This window comes from Hemibagrus wyckioides, linkage group LG07 (assembly GCF_019097595.1).
Source record: "Hemibagrus wyckioides isolate EC202008001 linkage group LG07, SWU_Hwy_1.0, whole genome shotgun sequence".
In the NCBI taxonomy this organism is placed as follows: domain Eukaryota; kingdom Metazoa; phylum Chordata; class Actinopteri; order Siluriformes; family Bagridae; genus Hemibagrus; species Hemibagrus wyckioides.
The window spans coordinates 18,213,626-18,239,161 of NC_080716.1; the positions used below are offsets into that span (position 1 = coordinate 18,213,626).

General features: G+C 38.4%; 1 protein-coding gene and 1 long non-coding RNA gene across 3 annotated transcripts in view; one reads left to right on the top strand and one right to left on the bottom strand.

Annotated features, from left to right (window-relative positions):
- Positions 1-2,697: 2,697 nt before the first annotated feature.
- Positions 2,698-25,536, bottom strand: part of adam19a (ADAM metallopeptidase domain 19a) — a 76,180-nt gene continuing 53,341 nt past the window's right edge. The window contains exons 7-23 of one of the 2 annotated variants that reach the window (XM_058395319.1): positions 25,274-25,339; positions 24,530-24,601; positions 22,898-23,064; positions 21,675-21,759; positions 18,699-18,841; positions 18,371-18,548; positions 16,654-16,743; positions 16,132-16,327; positions 14,735-14,843; positions 14,255-14,459; positions 12,557-12,634; positions 10,402-10,510; positions 9,784-9,928; positions 6,535-6,625; positions 6,028-6,270; positions 5,268-5,455; positions 2,698-3,142 (exon numbers count right to left, since the gene is read on the bottom strand). In XM_058395319.1, coding sequence (XP_058251302.1) covers positions 3,088-3,142; positions 5,268-5,455; positions 6,028-6,270; positions 6,535-6,625; positions 9,784-9,928; positions 10,402-10,510; positions 12,557-12,634; positions 14,255-14,459; positions 14,735-14,843; positions 16,132-16,327; positions 16,654-16,743; positions 18,371-18,548; positions 18,699-18,841; positions 21,675-21,759; positions 22,898-23,064; positions 24,530-24,601; positions 25,274-25,339 — 2,220 coding nt within the window. In that variant the 3' untranslated portion in view covers positions 2,698-3,087. The remainder of the gene's footprint in view (positions 3,143-5,267; positions 5,456-6,027; positions 6,271-6,534; positions 6,626-9,783; positions 9,929-10,401; positions 10,511-12,556; positions 12,635-14,254; positions 14,460-14,734; positions 14,844-16,131; positions 16,328-16,653; positions 16,744-18,370; positions 18,549-18,698; positions 18,842-21,674; positions 21,760-22,897; positions 23,065-24,529; positions 24,602-25,273; positions 25,340-25,536) is intronic. The other variant, XM_058395320.1, reaches the window with a different exon arrangement.
- On the top strand, positions 10,772-22,898 carry LOC131356365 (uncharacterized). The gene is made up of 3 exons (XR_009205007.1): positions 10,772-10,835; positions 11,268-11,329; positions 22,107-22,898. It is a non-coding gene; the product is annotated as an uncharacterized LOC131356365 (long non-coding RNA).

The following is a 25,536-nucleotide window of genomic DNA, read 5'->3' on the forward strand; positions in this document are numbered from 1 at the left end:
GTAATAGAGTTACATTGTAATTTCTCTTCACATTGTGGAAGCTGTCAATAAAATACTGGCTCAGAAAAAAAAAATCTCTGATTTCTGTGTAACCTCTAGGTAGAGTGTTTTTGTTTTTGTTTTTGTTTTTGTTTACATTTTCATGCATCTGTTTCATTATAAAGATCACAGGACAAATAAAGGCTTTGCACACAGAAGAGTACTGCAAGCTGCTTGCACTGCATCATGCAATGAGTTTATTGTGTTCACTCATTCATCTTCAGTAGATGCTCTAGTCTGGTCAATGTTGCTGTGACTAAATGACAAATTTGTTCTTATTTTGGGAATAGAACCAGGTGGGATTGTTCAAACTTTATGCAACAGCAGGCAAGAGTAGGATTAAAAGGTTCTGCGTACACCTCTACACATCCCAGGTCCTCTACACATCCCAGGGTTTATGAATAGAAAAAAGAAACAACCAACTAAAAATTAAAAAAGAGATCATGTCAATCATGCTTGTCATATGTACTTGCATAGACTGCCTTACACATACGTGCGAGTGTTTTGTGGCATTGAATGCAAGAGCTGTTTTTAATTTTTTTTTAAACCACCTAGTTCCACCCTTACATCCGCTAAAGTCGCCAACTGTACCTTTAATTGGAAAGTGAGCACAATTTTTATTTGGTCTCAGGCTGCTGCTACCTCGTTTCGTTCAGCATGCAATATGGAATATCCATGTGCAAGAAAGAGATATGGATATAAGAAGTGAGAAGAAAAAAAAAAAAGAATGCATCGTTTAGAAATGGAGCTAATGGAGCTTACTGTGTGAGATGACTTGATGTGGACTTTTCAATGTCAGTGAGCACACACACTGTGCATGTGGCCAGAGCAGACCTATGTTATGAAGCAGAACCGGACCAGATGATGATCGGAACAGAAGGTTTGCACCTCCTGGTGCTCTGTGCCTATAGTCATCCCTCCCAGCTGCCCATCTTTGAGCACAACACCCAGCAGGAAGCTGAACTTTCCCCAAAAACACAGACAACAGCTTTCTGCTTTATGTAAGCTTTAAAATGTGCACTGTTATAGAACTGCCCTTTTATAGCCATATTATATCTTTTTGGCAGATTCATTTCTAATGAGTGCAACTGGTCTCAGATCAGTGGCAAGACACCCACTACACAGATGGAGAGAGAGAGATATGGTGTAAAACTGTGCTGTAAAAAATATCCCATAAAACTTTCGCTTGCTTATTGAAACCGATAAAAAGATTCAATATTCAAGGTGAAGGGGAATGGTGATGGGATGTGAGGTGAGTCTTATTATTATTATTTTTTTACCTCAGATAATGTAAATTATTTCTTTTCTATATGTTAAGGTATTGAGCATTACTAAGAGAAAGAGGAAAAAACTAAAAATTAATCTTTTGGTGTTTATTAAAGAAGTCAACACACCAGTAGCTGGCCTTTATAGCTTGTGCTTTTATGCAAAACTTTTATTTAAATTAAAAACAGAATTAAAGAGAGATCCAGTTATGCTTTATTCAGTTTTTTGTATGTTGCTCTGTGTAGATAAAGTGAGACATTTCTTGGGCACTTTTTCAGGACAGTCCAGTCACCAAATCTGACTTAAATTGACATTTAACTGAAAATCCAGGATATAAATCTGCCAATATGGCTTACAAATAAATTCTATCCAGTGTATTTCCAACTTCAACCTAATAACATGACTTTGTAGACTGGAGTGGGGAGTAAAAATGTTTACTGACCCCTCACTTAAATGGATGATCCAAACCCATCATTGCACAACAGCTTTCTTGCTGCTAGTAAGTCAAAAAAACTTGTGCATCCCCTGACTTATATTTCACACTCTTACCTTTTATGTCACCTTACAGCTGTCTGGAAAGCATCCACACATATCCATTTAGCTATCCTGACTTTTTATGAACTGACGCTTCCTAGCACCCATTCTTGAATCAAGCTTCTTGTATCCTATGATTAGTATCCAGCATCTCAGCAAACAGGCCATATTTCACTTAGATCACATCACTAACACAGTGTCCTGCCTTGGGGCCTGTTTGGGCGTCTTGGTAATGGCTTGGAAAATGTCTGTGTCAATAAATCTCTCCTCTGTGTGCCCATAGCAAGCAGTCCCACCGGACCACTCCGAAGCCTCGTGCTCTCCAAATACATTACTCTCTGGAGAGATAAGATGACGGCTTGTAGAAATTTCATTTTATATTCGGCGGAATCCATTATGGAGAGAGTTTGGGCGATGCACAGCTCCTCCCGGTGCTCCTCACATGCTCGGTTATTCTTATCTGTTTGTTTTTTCTCCGAGGAGCTGAAGCTGGAGTTCTGTTTTGGCTCGGCATGCCTGCCTACTTGTGAAGTGTTTTTGCAAATGTGTGTTCAGAAAAACGTCACCATCTTTGGTTTTTTGTTCTGCTTCACTTCCTATTACACATCCCGGCTCTTAATTAAGGAACATCATAGTCTCCAACACGTGCTTTATACAGTATGCTTAGCATCTTTTCAAATGTCTTCATAATCTGGAAAAAAAAAAACACTTCATAAACAACTACAACACATCTTTTTTTTTTTTTTTTTAATAAAAACCTATAATGGTGCATTTTATATACCAAATGCAAAAATACATACAGCAAAGGACACATTAGATTGACATTCAAACGAATTCTTTGGCAAATTAACACACAATTAATAATAGAATAATAATAATAATAATAAAAAAAATGTAAACACAACGATGGCATAACACAACAACAACAAATCGTACAAGAAATGTAAGTAAAAAATAAAATAAAATAAAATAAAATAAAATAAAATAGAAAAAAATCAAGGTTTTGGCAATGTGACGCCCCAAAAGAAGCATCTTGTCTAACTCTGCATCTTGATCCATGCAAAATCCCGTCTCCTCGGACACTGGGCTGGATTGTACTCAGGCTTAAATAAGCGAGGCCTAGAATGTCCTGGCCTTAGCACCGTACATTTGTCCCCTGCTTTTCCACAAAATTACAAATCTCCCAATGAAGGCCTTTATATAGTGCAAATAGGCTGGCTGCTGTCTTTTAAGTTGATCTTATGAAGGTCATTTTCGGAAAGGGGACTGCGAGACTGTGTTTGGTTTGGGTCCTGGAACAGGCCTGTGAGGGAACACAAACAGAACAACAACATTTATATGTTATAAGACTGACTTTATTAAAGTGTAAAACTCAATATCCTTCTTACCACTTATAACTACACGGACACTATTCTGTTATTTATTTATTTTATTTTTTTGTCAGTGTAACTGAAATAGCTCGTTGTTAGAGCTGCTGTTTGAAATGGCACACTCCTGTGTATTTACTTTATAAAAGATTTAAAAGTGTGTGCACACGCTCTGGTTTCTTTCCGAGATTTGCTCTTGACATTTCATGATTTACCACAGAGGTGAAGGATGTGATTATTGTTCATCTTTCAGAAGCCAACCTTGGCGCTGACTGAACTCAGCCATTCTTTTCATTCTCATCCTGTTTATTTCCATGTCAACTGAGGCAAAAATAATAATCACGCATTGTGCGTCCTGCCACATGTAAAAAATCACCCGAAGACAAAATGGATGTCCCAACAAGCTTATCAGAATAAAATCCTGTTCTCACAGCGTGTGGTTGATTATTCCGGGTCATGATTCTGCTGATCTTGAATTGCTGTGACTGATTCACAGCCTAATTCATATTTCATTGCGCAGTGTTGGAGTCACTGGCTTTTGCACTGATATAAGATTTGCTTTCCAATTTCTTTACTCGTGGCTAAGGTTTGGATGTAGGTAGGGAGGGAACTGCTCCTTCTGTGTGAGAGGGCGGCTTCTACACACAGCTTCAGTCCTCCACAGGGAGACGCAAAGAAGTCTTATCTATGCGCCTAAGCTCTATAGGCAGTGGCGACTCGGCTCTGAGGATTGTATCGATGGACATGCGGAAGGATAAAGATCAGCCGAAGGTTTGAATAGAGGTGCCGATGTTTCTTTTTTGTTAATACAGCCTGCTTTTGTGTTCAAAGATAACGGACTGACGTGAGGATTATAATAAAGCATTGACTTTTGGGTTATCTCAGCCTGTTCAGTGGTGTTTTGGTGCAGTGAAAGAATATAAAATAAATACAGGAGATTAATCACACTCCTGCATTTCCGCCAAGGTTCTGTAAGCATTTTTGCAGAACAAAAGAGTTTAAAAACTAAACTAATGAGAAGTAACCATTTCCTGAATGAGTTTCTGTTTTGCATTTCCAACACAAATGGATGGTTGCGACATATAAGCTAGCGACAAAACTGCAACATGTGCCACTTGCTGTAAGAAGCATGCCACTAGAAGCATGAATAACAGACTCGCTGTGATGTTTCTACTGCTACTTGTGTTTGAATATAAGCATGGGAAGAAACTTCTGGCTTTACTGATATGCTTTTAAACACACTTTAGTAATTACACAGGTTAATCACAGGTTTTAAAAACATGATTAAGAGGGTCAGTCATTCCTGAAGCTTGTGTATGGCCAATTACCGATGTTCAGTACAGCAAGCTGTAGCAGCCAAGCAAGCACTAAAAAGGATCCTGGAACTACAGCCCAGGAGCTAATATTGGCTTCAATTTCTCCAGTGAATATGTCTTTAATGTTACACGAAAATGTTCATACTTAATCTGAGTATATATCTAGAACAGGGGTTATCAATGGATTTGTTTGGTGGCAGACCCATGAAATATTTTAGAGGTTTGATCCAGACACTTAAAAAATAGAACAGAAAATAGAAAAAAAGATATTTTTCTGTTCACAAAATAGAAAGGTTTCTAGTTTTCTTAACATGAACCATTGCGGGTCTGTAGCAGACTCTCTGCTTCTCTGTAGCATTTATGTAAATTATTCAGCTGGAGGCTCAGAGGGTGACCATGTCTTGTTAAAAATAAAAGGTGATAAAAAAAAAAAAAAAAAACAGGTTTAATTATGAGTGGACAGAGAAGTATGTATTATGTGAAGTGTCAGTGTGAAATGAAACATAAAAACTTCAAATCAATGTGTCTTATTTATAGATATAAATGAATCACCAAGGGTTAAGCTGTGAAAGATAGCTGATGTCATTGTCATGGACCTTTTAAGAAAGGAATTTTAATTGCACACCCCTGAGATAGAGAGTCAGGACTCAAAGACACTGGCATGTGCAGTACAGTTTGCAGTATTTAACAGCTAAAAAAGATTTCTGGAATATCCATTAACTCTGGCATGCTGAGATTTTCTTACCTGAGTACTCTGAGAGGAGGAATGGCGGTGACCTTGCCCACAGGCTTGGGGCCCACCGCAGGGGGCATCATCACCAGCAATCCCCCAGCTCCACTGGGAGGTTTGGGCTGGGCACCGCGGCTGGGGCTCACAGGGAGAGGCCTCTGTGGGGGTGTGGGAGAAGGCTTCGGCTGGAGCTCTGATACCATCTGGGATTAGAGGCAAAGGCAGACAGAGAGAATGGCAGAAAAAATGACACAGAGCAACTACAATAAACAACTGCACAAATAATTGTTCCAAATTATATCAAGCGTCCCAAACATCAAGTTGATCAATGTCATCCTGCTAAGCAACTGGGACATAAAAAGCACACCAACAAACGCATACTAATGCGGCCACAAAAACCTGCATCTGCTTTTTTTCAGCATTCATAATTATGGGAGATGCAAATCAGATTCAGCCATTCTGCTATAAAACAACCCACCATCCTTAACTTCTCATAAATCACTGCTGCACCAGTGTAACAAGCTCCTCTAATGTGATGAGTTTTTAACACAAACATTTGCCCTGCACAGATTTTCCCTGCTTTCCTACATCTGGTTCAATTCATAAAGGCCCTGATGATTCTCGGATAAACTGAACGTGCTAAAGTAGAGCAGGAGCTAATAAAGCTCAACTCTATCTTAGGACACAAGTGGTAAAGTAATCTCTGTGTGTTTTTGCGAAAGTGCTTATCTCTCTGTACACATAAAGGAGGAAGTGTGAGGGCTTAGGATTTTACCACTGGGCTGCGTGTGGGGTTGAGGGGCAAAGGTTTCTTGGGAGGACTGAGTTTGGCAGCAGTTGGACTGCACTTGGCTTCCTCCAGAGGTTTGCTGATGGGAGGAGGAGGCCGAGGCACTTTGACATCACGAAGGTGGGGAGAGGGCGCGGGGCGGAGGGGACGGACGATGTTGACCGGCTGGGTGCCGTTGGAGGCGGGGCCTGGTCGCAGAGGGAGCACTTCCTTACTTGTATGAGGTAGCTGCAGAGCGGAAAATGAACACAAATTGATTTGTCAAAGCTATTGTTCAATACAACACCACTTATTAACATCATCTCCATTACTGGATAATTTCCTATTTTTACAGCTGCTCATTAGACAGAACTCAGTAACTACCTATATGATGATTATAATAATGATGATTATAATAATAATAAGAAGAAGAAGAAGAAGAGGAAGAAGAAGGAGAAGAGGAAGAAGAAAAAACTTTTTAATCTGTGATTTTAAATGCGTGGATCTCTGTACCTTAAGATTGGCGCTTTTGTTGGACGGTCCCACTACCTTCAGATGGAAAGCTGGGTTTAAGTGTCCATTCTTCCCCATGGAACTTTCATGTCTGGTAAAATAAAGGAAAATAGAAAATGTAGTACTTAAAAGAAAAGTAATTCTGAAGGACATTTGGTCTATTTTAAAGCACTCTGAAAATACTGAGATACACTATATTGCCAAAAGTATTTGCTCACCCATCCAAATAATCAGAATCAGGTGTTCCAATCACTTCCATGGCCACAGGTGTATAAAATCAAGCACCTAGGCATGCAGACTGTTTTTACAAACATTTGTGAAAGAATGGGTCGCTCTCAGGAGCTCAGTGAATTCCAGCGTGGAACTGTGATAGGATGCCACCTGTGCAACAAATCCAGTCGTGAAATTTCCTCGCTCCTAAATATTCCACAGTCAACTGTCAGCTGTATTATAAGAACATGGAAGTGTTTGGGAACGACAGCAACTCAGCCACGAAGTGGTAGGCCACGTAAACTGACGGAGCGGGGTCAGCGGATGCTGAGGCGCATAGTGCGAAGAGGTCGCCAACTTTCTGCAGAGTCAATCGCTACAGACCTCCAAACTTTATGTGGCCTTCAGATTAGCTCAAGAACAGTGCACAGAGAGCTTCGTGGAATGGGTTTCCATGGCCGAGCAGCTGCATCCAAGCCATACATCACCAAGTGCAATGCAAAGCGTCGGATGCAGTGGTGTAAAGCACGCCGCCACTGGACTCTAGAGCAGTGGAGACGCGTTCTCTGGAGCTGGCCCCTTCCTCTTCCAACATGACTGTGCACCAGTGCACAAAGCAAGGTCCATAAAGACATGGATGACCGAGTCTGGTGTGGATGAACTTGACTGGCCTGCACAGAGTCCTGACCTCAACCCGATAGAACACCTTTGGGATGAATTAGAGTGGAGACTGAGAGCCAGGCCTTCTCGTCCAACATCAGTGTGTGACCTCACAAATGCGCTTCTGGAAGAATGGTCAAAAAATCCCATAAACACACTCCTAAACCTTGTGGACAGCCTTCCCAGAAGAGTTGAAGCTGTTATAGCTGCAAAGGGTGGACCGACGTCATATTGAACCTTATGGATTAGGAATGGGATGTCACTTAAGTTCATATGCGAGTCAAGGCAGGTGAGCAAATACTTTTGGCAATATAGTGTATGTTGAGAAGTTTTTTTTTTGTATTTTACAGCTAAGTAGAAGTCCAAGGACAAACACTGAACAGAACAGATGCTGAAAACACAAAGAGTATTGTAAACGTGTCTAGTCCATTTTTAGGCCTTTAGTTGTCGTCGGCACAAGCGAGTCATGGTATAATGCTACTATGGCTTCAACATCTTTACATGTTTCCCAGTTGGCAGTTTTAGACTAGATTATATTAAACTTTACTGTAATTATGCAGAGTACAAGCATAAAGCAAGGTGAAATGCAGTGGTCATAAACAGACATGTTTATACTGATGTGGCTGGAGCAGTGAAGCAGGGGATGTGACATTTCAAATTTGTCTCTGTGTTATTTTAAACCAATATTGGTCCAAAATTACTCTGATATTACCTCCTTCCAAGACCCGCTTAGCGAATTCACAGTGCCATAATGATGTTTTGCTGACTTGCTGACTGTGAAACTTCCAAGTCCTGTTCCATTTCTTACAACTCGGCTTTGTGGATATAACCAATTAAAGTCACCCTACTTCAATATAAATAAGCTACTTCCCCCAGTTTCTAACAACATACCACTGAGCAAATGATTTTATCCATAACTATAAAGAAAAAAACAACTCAGCAGTGGCTATTAGTCATCCAGTCGTTTCTACTCATTTGGCCTTTTTCCCTTTTGTCTCACCCCTGTGTTCAAACACCATCTGCGTCACTAGCCGTGGGCCGACCGGCTGTAATCATTGGACTGGAGGTCAGAAAAGAGCCTCTATTATTTATTTGTCAGTAGAAACTATATAGAGGTGTGTATCTGGACAGCTTAGATACATGAAAGTGTAAATCCAATAATTCCCGGAGCGTGTTACAACTTTATACAGAGATGTGTATATTAAAAAAATAAACATATATATATATAAAATTCTAGTAATAGAACAGTACTTTTGGCCAAAATCAGAAATGACTGAAATTAAAATAAGTTTTAATACAGCTAAATATCATATTATCTTGTTCTTGTAAGCAGCTGGAGTTAAATATCCTGTCTATGGGAGAAATCTAATTGTATATCATTTGCAAAAAGCCACTGTGGTGAGTCGCTGATGCACAATTCTGCTTTAAATAGATTGAGAGGTGATAATTTAATTGAGGATACCACAGCAGCACATTTAGTCATTATGTATTCATTCAAACTCAAGCCCTTTTGACAATGACTCCATTTTAATGCTGAGCATAAGGCTGCCACACCCACAAACCTCAACCCCATGACTCTATTCCTTAGTATTGCATTTGCAAAATGAGAGAGAATGTAGATTATAATAATCCTGAAAATTGAGTCTGTCTTTTTATAACTGAACATACAGGCACGAAACCCCCTGACTATAACATACAGAATAGAGATGTGAACATACACATAATACACCATTTGAACTAAACGGATAACGTGTTCTAAATAAATACTAATACAGTATGAATCGGAAAAGCACTATTCATACTGTTCATATTTTTTTAAAAGAAAGATAGCATAACTCTAGTTTAGACTAGAGATTTGCATCAGAACTTTTTCTTTAGTGTGTCCTGCAGGACACAATAAAGAAAAAGTTGTGCAAACAGGACGTTTTTTACTTTCCTTAGAGAGAGTCATCAGATATGAAGCTCACTTGACAAAGAAATAGCACAATTTTCACATTCAATATTAATAAGAATGCGAGTTGCGGTTCAATGCGTTTAAAGGATTCATTCATTCATTTATTCAGACATCCTGGTCAGGGCCACAGCAGTTTAAATAAGGCTAAAAACCTTTTCTCATTTCCAATAGAGATGTACACGTAATAATACAGTCCAGAGATTTTTTCAAAAGGTTCCACATATGCCTCAAAACCCAATAAAGAACATATTTAATAAAATACGTATGCTTTTACTTTAATGCTTTTTTTCTTTACAGAAGAGAATCAGAACATCCAGCATCATTTTATTGCCCATGCCAATCCCATAATGTCTTTTTCAATTGCTAACATTTTTTTTCTTTCTATACAAGCATTTTTTTATTGCACTCACTACATGATGGTATACCTGTTGTTAGCCTTGCTCTTCTCTCTCTGTGAGAGCCATTTGTGGTAATAGGAGGTCTTGATTTTGATGCAGTAAAAGGCGATGAGAACAGCGGGGAGCAGGACCAGAAAAGCAAAGAGCAGGCCGACGACTAGCCCCACCTGGCCTAAGTGCACACGGCAAATACACAAAAAAAATTTTTTCAGTCAGACATGAAAATACCACTTTTGCTGAAAAGTGCAGAGCTTTAAGGATAAAAATAACCGAGTGCATGAAAGCACTATATAGAGCTACAAAATACTGAATTATAGATTACTGAGAGATTTTTTCATTACATATGAACTGAGCCTGGGTCACAATCAGACTGGCCATAAAGAGAGAAAAAACTGAAAGGATGGAGATCAATAATGATGGTGCCATTTTGATAAAAGGTGAGTGTGTGTGTGTGTGTGTGTGTGAGAGAGAGAGAGAGAGAGAGAGAGAGAGAGAGAGTCAGACTGGAGAAGATAGGAGACTAGATACAATAGAGACAAAATAACAGATAAAATCGCTAAATGTTTTTGAGAGACAGCGCAGAAAGGGGTTTGAGAATGAAGGTGTAGCTGGAGGGAGAAAGTGGATGAATGAAGCAGAGCTCACTGTCATACTGCACCGGTCCACTGTCCACGCTGCCTCCCAGCCCTGGTTTATCACAAAAGGGTGGTGCCCAGCCTCGGTTACAGTGGCAATTACTGTTGCTGTTACACACCTGCATACAAAACAGCACCATACACTGAAGACGGACTAAAAAGGAAATTTCATGCTTTCACTGAATGCTTAGTTTAATCCAGTTTTATTTTATTTGTGCAGCGCTTTTAACAAAAGTCAATGTCACAAAGCAGATTTGCAGAAATCCAGATATTGATTTAGATTCCTAATGTACAAGCCAGAGGCAACAGACACAAAGAAATAGTCCCTGAGATGACATGAGGAAGAAACCCTGAGAGGAACCAGACTCAAAAGGGAACTCGCTCAATTCTGGAGTTTTGTGTTTACTGTGCTATCAGGACAGTCAGACACACATCAAATACGCAGTAAGTTTTTCTGCAGCTTTCAATTCTTCCTTAAAGTACACGCTATGCATTCTTACTTGAATAAGTGTCAAAAAAAACAAGGTAAAATGGCAAGCACCCTTAAACGAGTGATATGGTTTTTTAAAATGTTCTTAGCTTGAACGGTTGATTCTGGGGCAAATTTGTTTACTGGCACTACAATTAAGATTTTTAAAGATGATTTGGATGGCATAAAACAGGTTTAAGATGGATGTGATACCTGAAAAACTGTAGCTAAAGAATGTATTTTTAACAGGCAACATCTACCACAAGACACGCAATCTTCAGTTTCTTGTAGAGGGCATGAGAGAGTTTTTCACCCAGTCCTGTTATCATTTATCATTTACAGTTAGCTTTGTATTGTTTATATCGGTCACATGACTTGCTTTTCTCTTGTTTTCTTTGACTGTTTAGTCAGCCTGACCAACATGAAAACCAACATGGCCACCCATGGTGTAGGACACAATGATTCTGTGGTAATAATCTTACTACTAATAATAATTTCAAATTTTTTCAGAAAATGTAAATACCCTGCTAATATTAATTGTGAACATTGACTTAAGATGCTGAAAAAACCCCCCAAAAAGTCACATGTTCATGCTGTTCAAGCACATGTTGTATTGTGCATATCCCCTGATATATGTTGCCAGATTGAGGAAAGTAAATTAATTGGGCTATAGCATTTTTTTTTACACATCTGAGCAACTGAGGGTTAAAAGCCTTGCTCAATGGCACATCAGCAGACCTGGGAATCAAACTCTGATCAATAGCCCAATGTCTTAATCACTAAGCCACCACATTCTCTTCATTTCAGACTTCTCACATATGAGCTAGTTTACTATTTTTCATCAAGCTAGCTGGTGGAAGCTGGTGGTAAGGGATATTCATAGATCCTGGCTTTTTCATTGTTCTATTTGTTATGTTCCTAAGCCATTTTAGTAGTTAAAAAAAAGACCAGTAAATAAATAAATAAATAAATCCACACAGAACAGTCTAATGATTTAAAATGACATGTTGATGGGCACTTGTATTGAAAATTAATTTCCCTCTGCTCTAATTGTAATGTTTATTATGCAAACTCTATTTCATGCTCAATATAATACCAAATCTGGAGAACAGCAAAAGAAAGGGCTTGTGGTACTGCAAAAGCGTTTATTTTGCTCATGATCTGCGCACACCTCTAAGCCATGGGCTCAGTGCTGAATCAACTGATTGCAAAAGCGCAAAAGGAATAATAGGAAAGGGCTTTTTGAGTCACTAATCCACCTTCCAAGCATTTTCTTGTTTGGCTGCCCTTTCAAAACCTGACAGAGTAAACAAGTGATAAATAAAGAAATGAGAGAATGGAAATAAAGGGGGAAAATGAGAGAAAAGGCAAAAGGATTAAGGAAGATGGAGTTGGGTGTTTATGCTGCTTGGAGGCTGTTTACGACAATTTGAACAAAACACCCAAATAAACCAGTTGAATTTAAGAAAACGCTCCTTTTAAGAGTGCCAGTAGGGGCAGAAATGCGAGTGACCCTGTGGGCGGTATTAAAGGATTTAGAGGTGTGAAATTCAGCCTGACTTGGGGTTGAGAAGAGTTTAGACAGGATGAATACTAACGTATATGGCCATGGTTTGAGGGAGTAAAGTTCAATTTAGTTTTCCCAGCAACATAAAAGAGGTGACACGTTACATAAAATGATCATTTTGTTTCTTACCCCATGACCATTGCAACGGGCAATGCAAGCTTCCAGCTCAGCGAAAGAAGCATTCTGACACCGACGATCCTTGCAAACCTGAAGGAAAAAAATACTGGTTTAACATTGAAACAAATGGATCATCTGACACAAATCCTAATAAATGCTTAATAAAATAAAGTTAGCTTGCAGTATAATGTTGTACACAATCCAAGCAGGTCAAGAATTTCATTCCAATGTAACTCAAATAAATAAAGATTCTAAATTTACATGTGGTATTTGGTGAAAAAGTACTTTTAGTGGAAAAAAAACATCACAGGGTGTGTGGGTTATAGGGAAATAATCACAGACAGGGTGGTGTGATGAAGCTCCACGCCCTGCAAAGTTATTCTTTCCACTCTGAAAGTGCTCGTCTTCCAATAACACAATATTCTGAAGTGTTTTGTCCATTCTCATCTCCCAGCAATTTGACGGAGTTTATTTTTTATTAATTAAATGGCACAATTTGTATTCATAGTTAACATTGTGGAATGTCTGAAAAACAATCACTTACATTAAGCTATAAACACTACCTCACCAGCCTCTTTTCCCTCCCTCATTTTAATAAGACAAAAAGCAGCTTGTTGTGTAACTGAGACACCTCAACGAGCGATGCCTTCTGATCTGAAGACTTTCCTGTGAAGGGAAACTTTAAGACTTCCACGAAACTGACATTTGAGGCTCCTTCTATAAATAGTAAACAGATATCTTCACCAAACCCCCACCCCTTTATTTATTTATTTATTTATTTATTTTTTAATTATCCTTTTAGATTTTGTGATGCATTCACCATTCAAGTGCTGGTGAACGTTTCTATAGAAACAATGAATTATAAGTTAAACAGCATTAAAATCTACCTTACAGCAGCACTACTGTCAAAGCTACTGTTATAGAAAACTGTCCAATCAGAGTGGAGAATTCAACAGTGCTGTGGTTTAAAGTGAGTTAAAACACATTAAAATTTGTGTTGGTGTGTGTGTGTGTGTGTGTGTGTGAGAGTGACAATGTATGAGGTTGTCTCTGTGTGTGAAAACTCTGTGTGTGAAAGTGAGAGATGGGGAGAAGATGTTTGCCATAAATTAATTGATTTCTGTAATTCATGAATTTTGACAGGGTGATCAGTTTGATGAGGTGACGGGGCTCACAGCGTGATAATGTTTCTGTTATCTATAATAATAATCACCTGTCCTCATAATTCACATCAGCCTAATATCCAATTTTTTTCTGTCATTACATAGAATAGACTGTAACCTTTCTAATGACTCCAGAATCATTTCTGCCAGCTCCAGATATCAAGAGTTATGTGAGCTGATCAATTACAAGTGGCATATAATGTTTAGTATGCACAGTAAGCAGAGCTGTGGAGAGAGTCAAATGGGTCAGGATGATGACTAGGCATTCAATTATTTGGTTTTGCCAACTGCATAAACAGGAGGGGAGCTGAAGGAGCTGTGGTCTGTAATTTTATTTACAATTAAGCACATATCACGCATTTTTAAGACTTCTATTAATAAGACAACTGTATGAATGTGGTGTGCTCATTATTACTTTATAAAATGAACATAAGCAAGAGACAATACCCTACGTATGAATGTTTTGAGGATTTCAACAACCCTGATTCTCCTACTGTATTCCTACTGACTTCACTAATCCGAGTGACAGTATTGACAGTCTGCTTGCCTTGCCCTCTCCACACTTGGTGCCAGTCATGACGAGGCCAGGATCAGGAAGGTCTCCCTGTCCATCCTGTGTGCTGTACACATATGTGCCCCGGCATTTCACCTCGATGCCATCTGTGCGGATGGTGGTGTCGATGGACACGGCGTTGGTGCCCTTCGGCTTTTTGGCGGCGCTGTGGCACTGGATCTTCCCACATTTGGCATCGCTGTGGGAAACAAGATTGTGAGTGTCACAAGTACAACGAGTTGTTGTTCAGAAACAGGATTCAGACTGCTCCTAATTTATCTATTATGTGAGCCACCAAACTGCAGCAGATCATTCTGTCTGCCAGACAGCGACTTGCGAAATTTGTACAATGGAGAATGGCTTACTGAGCCTCCCTCCATTATCTGACTGAAAACAGGGTATGATTAGTTTTAAATGAAGAGAGTGAAGAAAAGAATATTCAACAACCAGCATTCATACGGTTATTTTCCTCACCTTTTCTGGCACTTGACATAATTGCCATGTGCATCTTTGCCGCAGTTTCCGAAAGCGTTTCCTGCGGCGTTGACATCCTGGAAACATGCATCGTGCGCAGGCCGTGCACCTGAACAAATCACATAGGGGTTTCACATTATCATTAGTCAAGTTATTAAACTTTTATCTTAATACAGATCCATTTCGGAAACATCGTGGTAAGCGCAGGAAATTATGCCGGACTAAAGATTTAGTCGTTTAATAAGACGCCCTAATTTCGCTACAAAAACAAACGATTCTGTGGTCATTAATAATGCATGTGTCAATATGGCAATAACTGTTATGTGCCATGCACACAGAGCGAGCAGTGGCGAGTGTGTAGTGAACACAGATTGCGTGTCTGTTCTGATCTGTGGCTTGATGTCAGCCTAGTGGTTTGACTGGACTGAAGCCCACAGACAGCTGGAGAGGAGCTCTGCCACCAGCAAATTCAACCAGTGTTTGATCAGTGAGGCTGAAAAAAAAAGTCCCACAACTGCTTAATTAAAGGAGCAAATTAGAACAAATTGGTGCTCCTCTAGAGGATTTTTGAAGGAAGGCTCTGATTTAGGGATTGTTTTTTTTGCCCTCCCTCTTCTTCTGCACACAAATGAAAACAGAAGGAAATGACATCAAATCACATTTGCAAAGTCAAAATAACAGATTAATTAGATCTATGTCATTCTGAGTGTAAACAAAAGCCATAAGTAAAGGCAATGAGGCCAATCACACACGCTTAAACTTCTGGCTTTGTTTTCTATTTGCTGTACATCATTTCAACAGCAATAGGTGATATCTGTTCTATGTATACTAAAAAAACCTCACACTGCCAGATCATGTTTCATTAATAGAAGTGAAACGCTAATTAAACCCAGCCAAACCACAAAAACACCCTCAATCACATTTATTTAAAAGAATAATTAAAGAAAAAATAAATGTACGCCCCGCCCACACATAATTACATACATAACTGTTAGATCTAATTGTCTACATATCTACCTTTTTATTTGTAATTATAGTTGAACTAAATGAAGCTTTTATTGTGTGATATAATACGAGATCGCTGTACTGTATAAACAGGGCATGTGTATTAGTAATGAAATCCACATTAATGAAGCATTATTAATTAAGTACCTCACTGTATTCGACAGGATTAGTAATTGTTTTTATGCCAAGGCAAATGTGTGATGAGTGTAAATCCTCCACTAAGCAAATTATTCTATTGTCAATAATTATGCGTCAATATTATTTGCCATGCACATGGTGTGAACATTGGAGTACGTGTGCCATTCTTATCTGAGGCTTGACATGTGCCTAGAGGTTTTAACAGGACTAAAAATCCATCCTGTTTATATTGTATGAAGTGTGTGTGTTCTCACCATAGCCCCACAGCTGCAGGCACTGTTGCTCGTGAGTGAGGCACATGCCGTTATAGCAGTAGGCGTGACCGTACTGGCATGAGGATCCATCCAGGAGGTAAACGTTGGAGGGGCAGTAGGGTGATCCACCCGTGCAGTACTCTGGGAGGTCACATGAGCCAGCTGCACTACGGCACATCGTACCCGCCTGTTTCAGCTGAGAGCACAGAGGAAGCGAGGTCATGTGGGCATTCACATAAGCACATTTGTCTGTATTGTACATTTAGAAGCAGAGTGGGTTATATGCATGACAGAAGTGACAACTCAATAAAAGTGTGAAAGAGAGTACAGAAATGAATAGAACACAATGTATAAAAAAGTGTGTGTGTGTGTGTGTGTGTGTGTGAGTGAGAGAGAGAGAGAGAGAGAGAGAGAGAGAGAGATACTGAAGAGTGATTCTGAGAAAAGGGGATGCGGACTAGAGGAAGTGAGAGGACATAAAGGAAGGAAAGAAACAGAAATAGTGTGATGACAGTCAGAGACCTTGCAGCCTTCACAGCAAACGCCGTGGGCACACTGAGCGTCCTGCTTCAGAGTGCAGTTACTGGCGTGGCAGCAGTCATTCGTACATTCCTGTAGGAGGATAAACACACACAAACACACACACACACACACACAATGCACACGTAAGCCACTTCTGTGCTTTTGTTGCTGAAGCACATCACTGTGTGACCCTGTACCCACACACTCAGTCACTTAGCACAAGTTGAGTTATTCACAGCGACCTCAAGACCAAACACACACATTCATATAACCGGCACATCAGCCGTGGGTGGTGAACAGAGCGGTTTTGATCATTGTGACAGAGCGCAAAAAAAAAAAAAAAAAAAAACCCTGCATGCCGGAAGTCAGAGATGATGCATGTCACAGTAGTGACACAGAAGCAGAAGGGTACTCGCAGACTGAGAGCTTTTACACCCATTAATTATACAGTAAGGGCTAACAAAGATGTAGCACAATATATACATTCCTACATATACAGAAATGTTGAGCTAAGTTAGCACAAGTGACAATTTTTCCACAAATACAAAGGAGCAGGTGGTGAGAGACGGAAGCTTGAATAAGAATAATTAACACACCCACAACAATGCATAGCAGGACCAGTGCTGACAAATCTGTCTCAAGCTGGAGTCTAGAACCGCCAGATAAGTGTGGTGTGTTGAAAGGTTGCCTTAGGGTAGCTCTAACAATGTGCACATTCATTTCCTCCTAACGCAGCCTGCAGGTAGCTTTCAGGATCGCAATGGTAAATGGGAATAAATAAACAAACACACACTTTCTCTTTCTTTTCTTTTGCACAGGGTGGATATTGAGGGGTATACAGCAGCCCTAATAAAAGTCCAGGTGCTAATGTATAATTAGGAATGGCTACCCAAGTCTACCTACACCAGATGGTAAACCATCCATCCATAATATGAGCCCTGACAACCTGCCAATTGTAGCCTTGCAGGAAGATGAAATTTTCCTTTCCCCTCCACATTTCTGTCACTCATTGCGTTTCTTTTTTTTTTTTTTTACTGACTTACATTTTGAGTAAGTGCTTGTAGCTTTCCCATCTGCTCCCATTGTTTAGACAAAACCCAGAAATTAGTCATAAATTATTTTCCAAGTGTTCCAATCAGACTCTGAAATTTAGATTTCATCACCTCTCTTTATCTAGGATAATTGACTGAATGGTGAATTTTGTAAATTAGTTCTTCTACAAAGCCACAAACAAGGGCATGATTGAATTGATCTATTTCTTATTAAACAAGTAGAAAGCTATTAACCCTATTTTCAAAAATCTTTGAAAACTAATACTTACTAATAACCCATTTCAAACAAGACCTGTTCTACAATTTCTTCTCAAATTTGTTTTATTGTCTCATAATAAAAAAAATATTACATACATTTGCCTATTTTAAGATAGTTTCACTTGTGTAGACATACTGTGTGTGTTATTTTGTTTTATCTTGCAGGTTAAGGGTTAAGAATATCCGTCAGTTTTGACCTTGTGAGGACATTTAACTGGTTCCCATAAGAATAACCTATGCCTATTTAGAGAAACTGCAGGTTTATTTAAGAAACAAATGAAGCTTTTAAGATGAAGGTCAGAGTTAGATTTAGGCATAAGCTTTGCATTAATTATCTGCATTAATAATTATGTCAGTGGAAGCTCCTACTGCAAGGATAGTAAGACAAATGTATGTGTAGCGCTAACCTCAGGTTCCCCGCAGTCACATTCCTCCCCTTCCTCTACAAAGCCATTTCCACATCTCTTCCCTCCCACCAGGTCCTTCATGTTAGGCATATTGAAGAGGCACATCCCGCCTCCTTTCTGGAAGTAGTTATCCAGGTCCTTCTTGCTACAGCGGCTGAAGACTTTAGGGAATGGATGCCTGTTGGTCAGGTAAATTGTCAGTGCAAATGCAGGAGGTTGGATAAAGGAACATAGATGGAACAAATTCAGGCAAAGTCCCTCAGGCCATTTTTGTTTTTCCATATGGAAACAGAAGCTGGCCAGCATGGATTAGCCTGATGGCACTCACCCTGTAGCTGCTGCCATCACACAGCCTCCCTGCTCGGCTGTGGCTTCCACACAGCAACCTTCATGGTCATGGCTCATGCCAAAGTTGTGTCCAATCTCATGAGCCATAGTGGCAGCCGCCCCAATGGGCAAATCCGAATGATCCTGCGGAAATTTGAGCATTTGTGGTTAGGAAGCTTCTGCATTTGAAAACTTACATTCACATTTCTCTCTCTCTCTCTCTCTCTCTCTGTCTCTCTGGTGGCATTTAGGTTTCAATGTGTGGTCTGGCAAACTTATTCCATGTGTGTGAATCAATTTTCTAATCAGTCTGAACAAAACAGGCACTCGGAACATTAGATATTTCTACATCAATCATAAGCTATTAGCAGTCACAGGGGATGGGGGCAGCCGCTCAGGGACGAGCAGCCACTTGGAATATGCTGTCAATGGTGATTAGGTTTGTGGAGATTACAACATATCCCTGTGCTATTAGACTCCATTAGAGGTAGAAAGGCTAAGGGCTGTTTAGGATTCTGAGGAGGTTATAGCTGGGGGAAAACTGTATCCCTCGGTCCTGCAAACCTGTAATCATTTCATTGTTCATTCATTTTTCATACCAGATAAGAGAAAATTTGTTAGACCTTCTATATCATGAAATAAGCATTCCACAATGATTATTCAGTCCATATAGCAATGCATAAAGGCAACAAAATAAAAGACAGGCAAAACATCCTTAAAGAAATATGCCACAATTGACATGTAATGATGGAAATATATAAAGCGCTCCTTTATTTAAAAGATTTCTCACAATTTCAATCAATTTGTTATTTTTTTCCCTCTGTAAACATCTTTATGAGATTGTAGATAAGTAAACATGTAATGATACAAAATCTAATATTTATATAGTGTTTATTATTTTCAAAAAGAACAGAGCTTCAAATAAAATAAAATTTCTTAGCAGAACTTGTCTTCACATTTTCAGCATTTATTTCCTTTCTTTGTCTTGTTTCCAGGAATATGGAACTTGAAGTAAAAATGTAATCCCTCTTATTTCATTTGAGAGGAAACAGAGTGTGCGATGCCTTCATCATGCCTAATGCTCATAATATATCCATTTCTGTTGAGCACACCCTCAGAGAATATAAAACAATAACAGCATATTTCTTCTTACAGATAACAAATGTGAAATTATTGTTTCACTGCACATTTGCAAAATTTGTTGGCTTGATTGCTTTTTTAGTCGGTAAATGCCGCTTCCATCTGAACAAACACAAGAGAAACTGGATTATATCTGGGGAAATAAAGTGTTAGAAATGGTTTAGATTTGCACTCGCAGGAGGCTCACTTCCTACCAAGTCTCTCTCTCTCTCTCTCTCTCTCTCTGTGTGACTTGATGATGAGAAGGTATTATTGATTATATGCATAAGTGCAGCACCACTCCAGTTTGGTATAAGTACAAACTTTAATTGTCAAGTGCAGGGGTACTGTACATGCCCTGCCATTAAGAGGCAGTCCTTCAGAAGCCATTAAAAGTGGTGCTGTAATTGTCTGACTTAAAAAAAAAAAAGAAAAAGAAAAGGGCATGTATAAAGCTTTCAAACACGTCACACACACGTTCTAGCCTTGAAAAACACTTTCAGTCTCACATACAAAATGTTTCCAGTGTTGACACACTTGACCCTGCTTCATGAAGCACCAAATATTCTAAAAGCCTCACAAGCAACTACATGAAATGGGCATTAAGTATAAAAATGTTCTTAATTAATATATATTACTCACCCTACACTTAGACTCATTTACAATAGACACCTGTAACCTGCTCATTTATGCAGTTGTCTTATCAGCCAGTCATGTTGCAGCAGCACAATGCATAAAATCATGCAGATACAGGCCAAGAACTTCAGTTAATGTACATATCAAGCATCAGAATGAAGAAAAAGTGTGACTTATGATTGTTGGTGCCTGAGGCGATCATGAGCACAGACTCACAGAAACCTGACAGTTGTAGATTAAGGGGATAAAAAAAAATCATCTGTTTTTTTTTTTCTCCACTTCAACTGATTTAGTGAGTCTGTGCTCACAGTAGCCTTTCTGACCACTTAAACCAGTCTGTTTTGATCACTTTTTTCTTTAAAAAGTTGTTTCAACCATGCAGACCCTCTGCATACAAGATCTGCTTTTTGGGCCAACTCTAGAAACTATTGTTTGTGAAAATCCCAGGAGATCACCAGTTTCTGAAATATTCAAACCCATCAGACACCAACATGTCACATGACAGTTTAAATCAGTCGGGGGATTAGTGGTTAAGGTGTTGGGCTACTGATTGGAAGGAGGTGAGTTCAAATCCCAGGTCCACCAAATTGCCACTGCTGGGCCTATTAGCAAGGCCATTAACCCTCAATTGCTCATTTGTATATCATATATATTATTATACATATATATATACATATCATATATATATATGTATACATACATATATATATACATATATATACATTTGTATATATATATTTGTATATCACACAAAAAATGTGATAAATTGTAAGTCGCTCTGAATAAGGGTGTCTGTGATTTTACATTTATATTTCAGGCATTTGGCAGAGACCACGATTTTCCCCATTCTGGTGTTTGATGTGAACATTAACTGAAGCTCTTCATGTGTATTGACATGATTTTATGTATTGTGCTGCGGCCACACGGTTTGCTAACTACACGGATACAGAATCAAACCTGAATGTGCAGGTGTTCCTAATAAAGTGGACAGTGCCTGTGTATCTATTCACGTTTTGGGGAAATGCTGAAACCATAACACCACGTTAATATTCCTCGCAGCTCTTGTCTATCACTAAGCAAGCTAACAGAGCCTATTAAGGCTTAATCAGCTGTGAGACTGATATTGATCTCTTAATCAGATCCCCTCAGCAGCAGAACCACATACATTCATGATTAGAGTTGTACAGTGTTTAAAAAAAAGAAGAAGAAATGTGCGTCTTACCACATTAATGCCACCAGAATTTTCATGACTGCACATGCCTTCAAGAGGAGCCATGCCAATAGTGGTGCCTTTGAATATCACCCCCCTGCCAGGGAAGAAGAAAAGACACATCAATACGCATTAACCGCATGATTTTATGGTTATGAGTGAGTGATGGAAACAGTGGTGAGCTGATATGAAGCTTTTGTTGCGAGTGAACAAAGGGAAAAGAGCTATCGATCACTAATAAAGCGAGAGACTAAAACTGTATGGTTGTGTATGATGGGGCGTTAGCGTGAATGTCAATTTTCAGGTAATTAAACCAAAATTCAATATTAATTGAATTGCTTATCAGTGTTTAGAATCAATCTGTGATCTTCAACTGTGCAAAATGTTTATTAAATCATTCAAATTTTGTCTTCACTTCTTTTCTTTGTCTACTTTCCCTAACAGATATTCACAGTTTTCTAAATTAGTGTTCAGCTGTTTGCTATTAGTGACAGCGGTGGGAAATCCTCCATCTAAATAAAGAGATGCAGCAGCATCCAGCTCTCTCAACTCCACATCTGTACACTCAGACACATCATGTTCCAAAGCCTCGGATTCATGCTAATTCTGATCTCACAGACGCTGTCACCAAGCTGATACTCTGCCATAATTCAGCACGGCTACATCACATAGCTGCATTGTACTCTGGAGTCCATTGCTGATTTCTCATTATGTGTTGTTTTTAGGATCTAACAGCAAAGCCTAATATTTTGCACCTTATATTCAAAATCTTTTTTTTTTTACTTCTATCAAATTCCATTGTAACTTCTTTAGCAATCTTTCCAATGTGATTCAGCGCAGTACAAGAACGCTAATGTCTCACAGGAATAGCGAAAATACTGAACCAAGCAACACAAAATCGCTAAGCACATCACAAATTTTTTTTTACATATAAACATATTTATATGTTCATATTTATATGTTCATATTCATGTGTTCCAGGATGGAGTTTGCCTTTAATGGTAAATCAAATTCATCAGCATTTCTAGTACCAGTGAAAATGTTGGCTTCCTTGCTGAACAGTGTATATTTTTGTGACTATATCAGAACAGTAACTGTTAATAGACCACCCTGATATATCTCATTTAAAACAGATCTGCAAGAAACACTCAGTGTGGAGCAGATCTACACTTTTGTATAGTATATTTGGTATCTGTACTGTACTGCTTTAGATCCATCATGGGCTCGTGACTCACGTGAGGAGTTGTGCGTTGTCATGTTTCTTGCGGGACTTCAGCTTTTGTCTCCACTGCAGGAAGGACCACAGAGTAGCGTTGGGCTCTTCATTGATAATGCACTGATCACGATCTGTCCACACCTCTAGACCAATCAAAGGCACCCGGATATTTAGAGCTCTGTAAAACTGACCAATCACAACACAGTATGTGATCAGCCATGGGCAAATGATATTAGAGATATTTTATCAGACATTGCTGTATTTTTTTTTGTAAGTGTTTAAAGTAATGATTACAAAATCTACAAAAAAACTAAGACGACGAATATTATTTTCCTTATTTATAATACTAAATAATAAATGTTTGCAGAAATAAAATCACCAAATCAGCAGCATTGCTGGCAGTTTGTTACCAAACCTTCATTTTGTGTTCATTTGTGTATGTATTCAGTTCATATATTCAGCAATAACTTGAGTGAAGTAAAATTTTATAGGATGTTTTGATGAATTTGTGCACTCGAGCTGGCACAGGCTTCAAAAGTTGTAAGTAAAACCTGATGATTTCTCAAAACCATGGGTGTGTCATCTGAACACATTTTTTTTTAAAGGAAGACTAATTCTCAAGGAATGTCTGACCTTTCGTACAAAAAAGTTAACATCACAGATATGTTGTTTTTTTTTTTAAACATATTTAAACAAAACTTATACAAAATCTTAAATATTTACATTTTTTCTTTCCATTTCTTTGGCTTACTTATTTCTTTAAAATATTCTGTTTATTTCCAGCTATAAATGAAAAAAAAAATGTTTTTTTTTGCCTTTAATCAATGATTTACTCATTAATTATCTTTATACTATTTAACTTATTTATATATCTTTTTAAATGAACTCTATTTTAATATGTAATGCAGAATGAAGTACAGTACTGTGCAAAAGTCTTACGCGATATAAGTTTTTATAATAATGATAATTTTGTTTGAGATGTTTATTTAATAACTTCTGCATTATTGGGTCAATAAAAAATTTCTCCAAACATTGTTTTTTCCAACCTAAATTAAATGTAAGAGAAAATGTTTCTAAGTTGGTAAAAAAACAAAACAACAACAACAAAAAACAAACAAACAAAAGTAACACCACCTTTTTAGACAAACTGACTGCCGGGGCCTAGCTGCAAAAACAAAAGCAAGTATAAGAGGCTAAATCTCCAGAACTGTGTCAGATTCTCCAATATACTCAGAAGAAGCTACAAGCCAATTTCCATATAAAACGACACAACAGACTACTGATGTACAATTTGAGGTAAAAAAAACAAAGGCTTATCACACCAAATATTGACTTTGTTCAGTTTAGTGCTGTGAGGCTCTTTATCCAGGTTTTATTTTATGTACAAAATGTTTAACATTTATTATTATACATACAGGCATCTTTACTTTCTTTATATTCCTTAACACACACCTAAGACCTTTGCACAGTTCAGTAGATTCCACCATGCACACACACACACACACACACACACTGCTACTGTTATTATTTTACATTTCATTTAATGAGCCAGTGACAGGAGAGGGTAAAGAAAGCCTCATACAGTAACACAAAAGCATCGATTAAACAGTAATGAAATAATAAATCAAATAAGTATGATGTTGCAACATACCTTATCGACATAATTGGCAATTTCCATTATTCTTCGTTTAGTTTTTTCAAGGTCCTTGTTTTGCTTTCTGTACTATTAAATAAAATAAAAAAATACTTTGACAAGCAATTAAAAATATTTAATTTACATATAGTACATAATACATAATAAAATACAGTGATAATGAGATCCCGTTTCTCCAGCAGGCACTGAATTAAATTTCTGCTGTAATTTATGCAAGATCAAACACCAGCGTATACGGACCAGTATAAAGAGAAAATTAGATTAGACGATTTAGATGGTTAGATCATTAGATAGGTGATTATATTCATTTATTATATTCGTTCATCCTCTGGAGAATATCCTTTAAACATGATGATGACACTGAGTCCTTTTAAAAGTTGATGAAATGTTGCAGTGAACTTTCTCCAAATGCTCTAGAGGTATTTAATAATGGAAATTGTTTACGTGAAGTTCGTTTAATCAAAAACTGTCAGTCTTTCTAGTCCTCGGCAAGATTAGAAAAGAGAAAGTCAATTAAACACCCCTGGCTTGGTTACTGGCTAAGAGCAGCCTAAGCCTAAACCTTAAGCCTAAACCCTTACTAATATCACAATTATAATGCACGTCTGCTTTGTCCTCCCTCCGTCCTAAGCTTCAGAGTTGCATGTGTTGCTGAACTCTGTGTGTGAAATCTGCATAGCATTTTCTATTGTGTGAGCTTTAATTACTGTAACTGTGGGTGCAGAGGGATCAGAGGCTTACCAGTGTGTTGTCAGCGACTATATAAAGCTCCATGTACTTGGTCGTGCCCCAGGCATTTCGTTTCACCTGCAGAAGCGGAAGGATTCAAGGTTAAAATGTTTACCTTTGTTTACTTTTTGTTTTACTTGCAAATACTTGCATTTTAAGACACATTACTCTCTTCATAAAACATTTTTAAAATGAATGAAACTCAATGGGTTTATGCAGAGACCAGCCTGTGGCTGCATTTAATTACCACATTTGAGTAAAAAGCACACATTGCC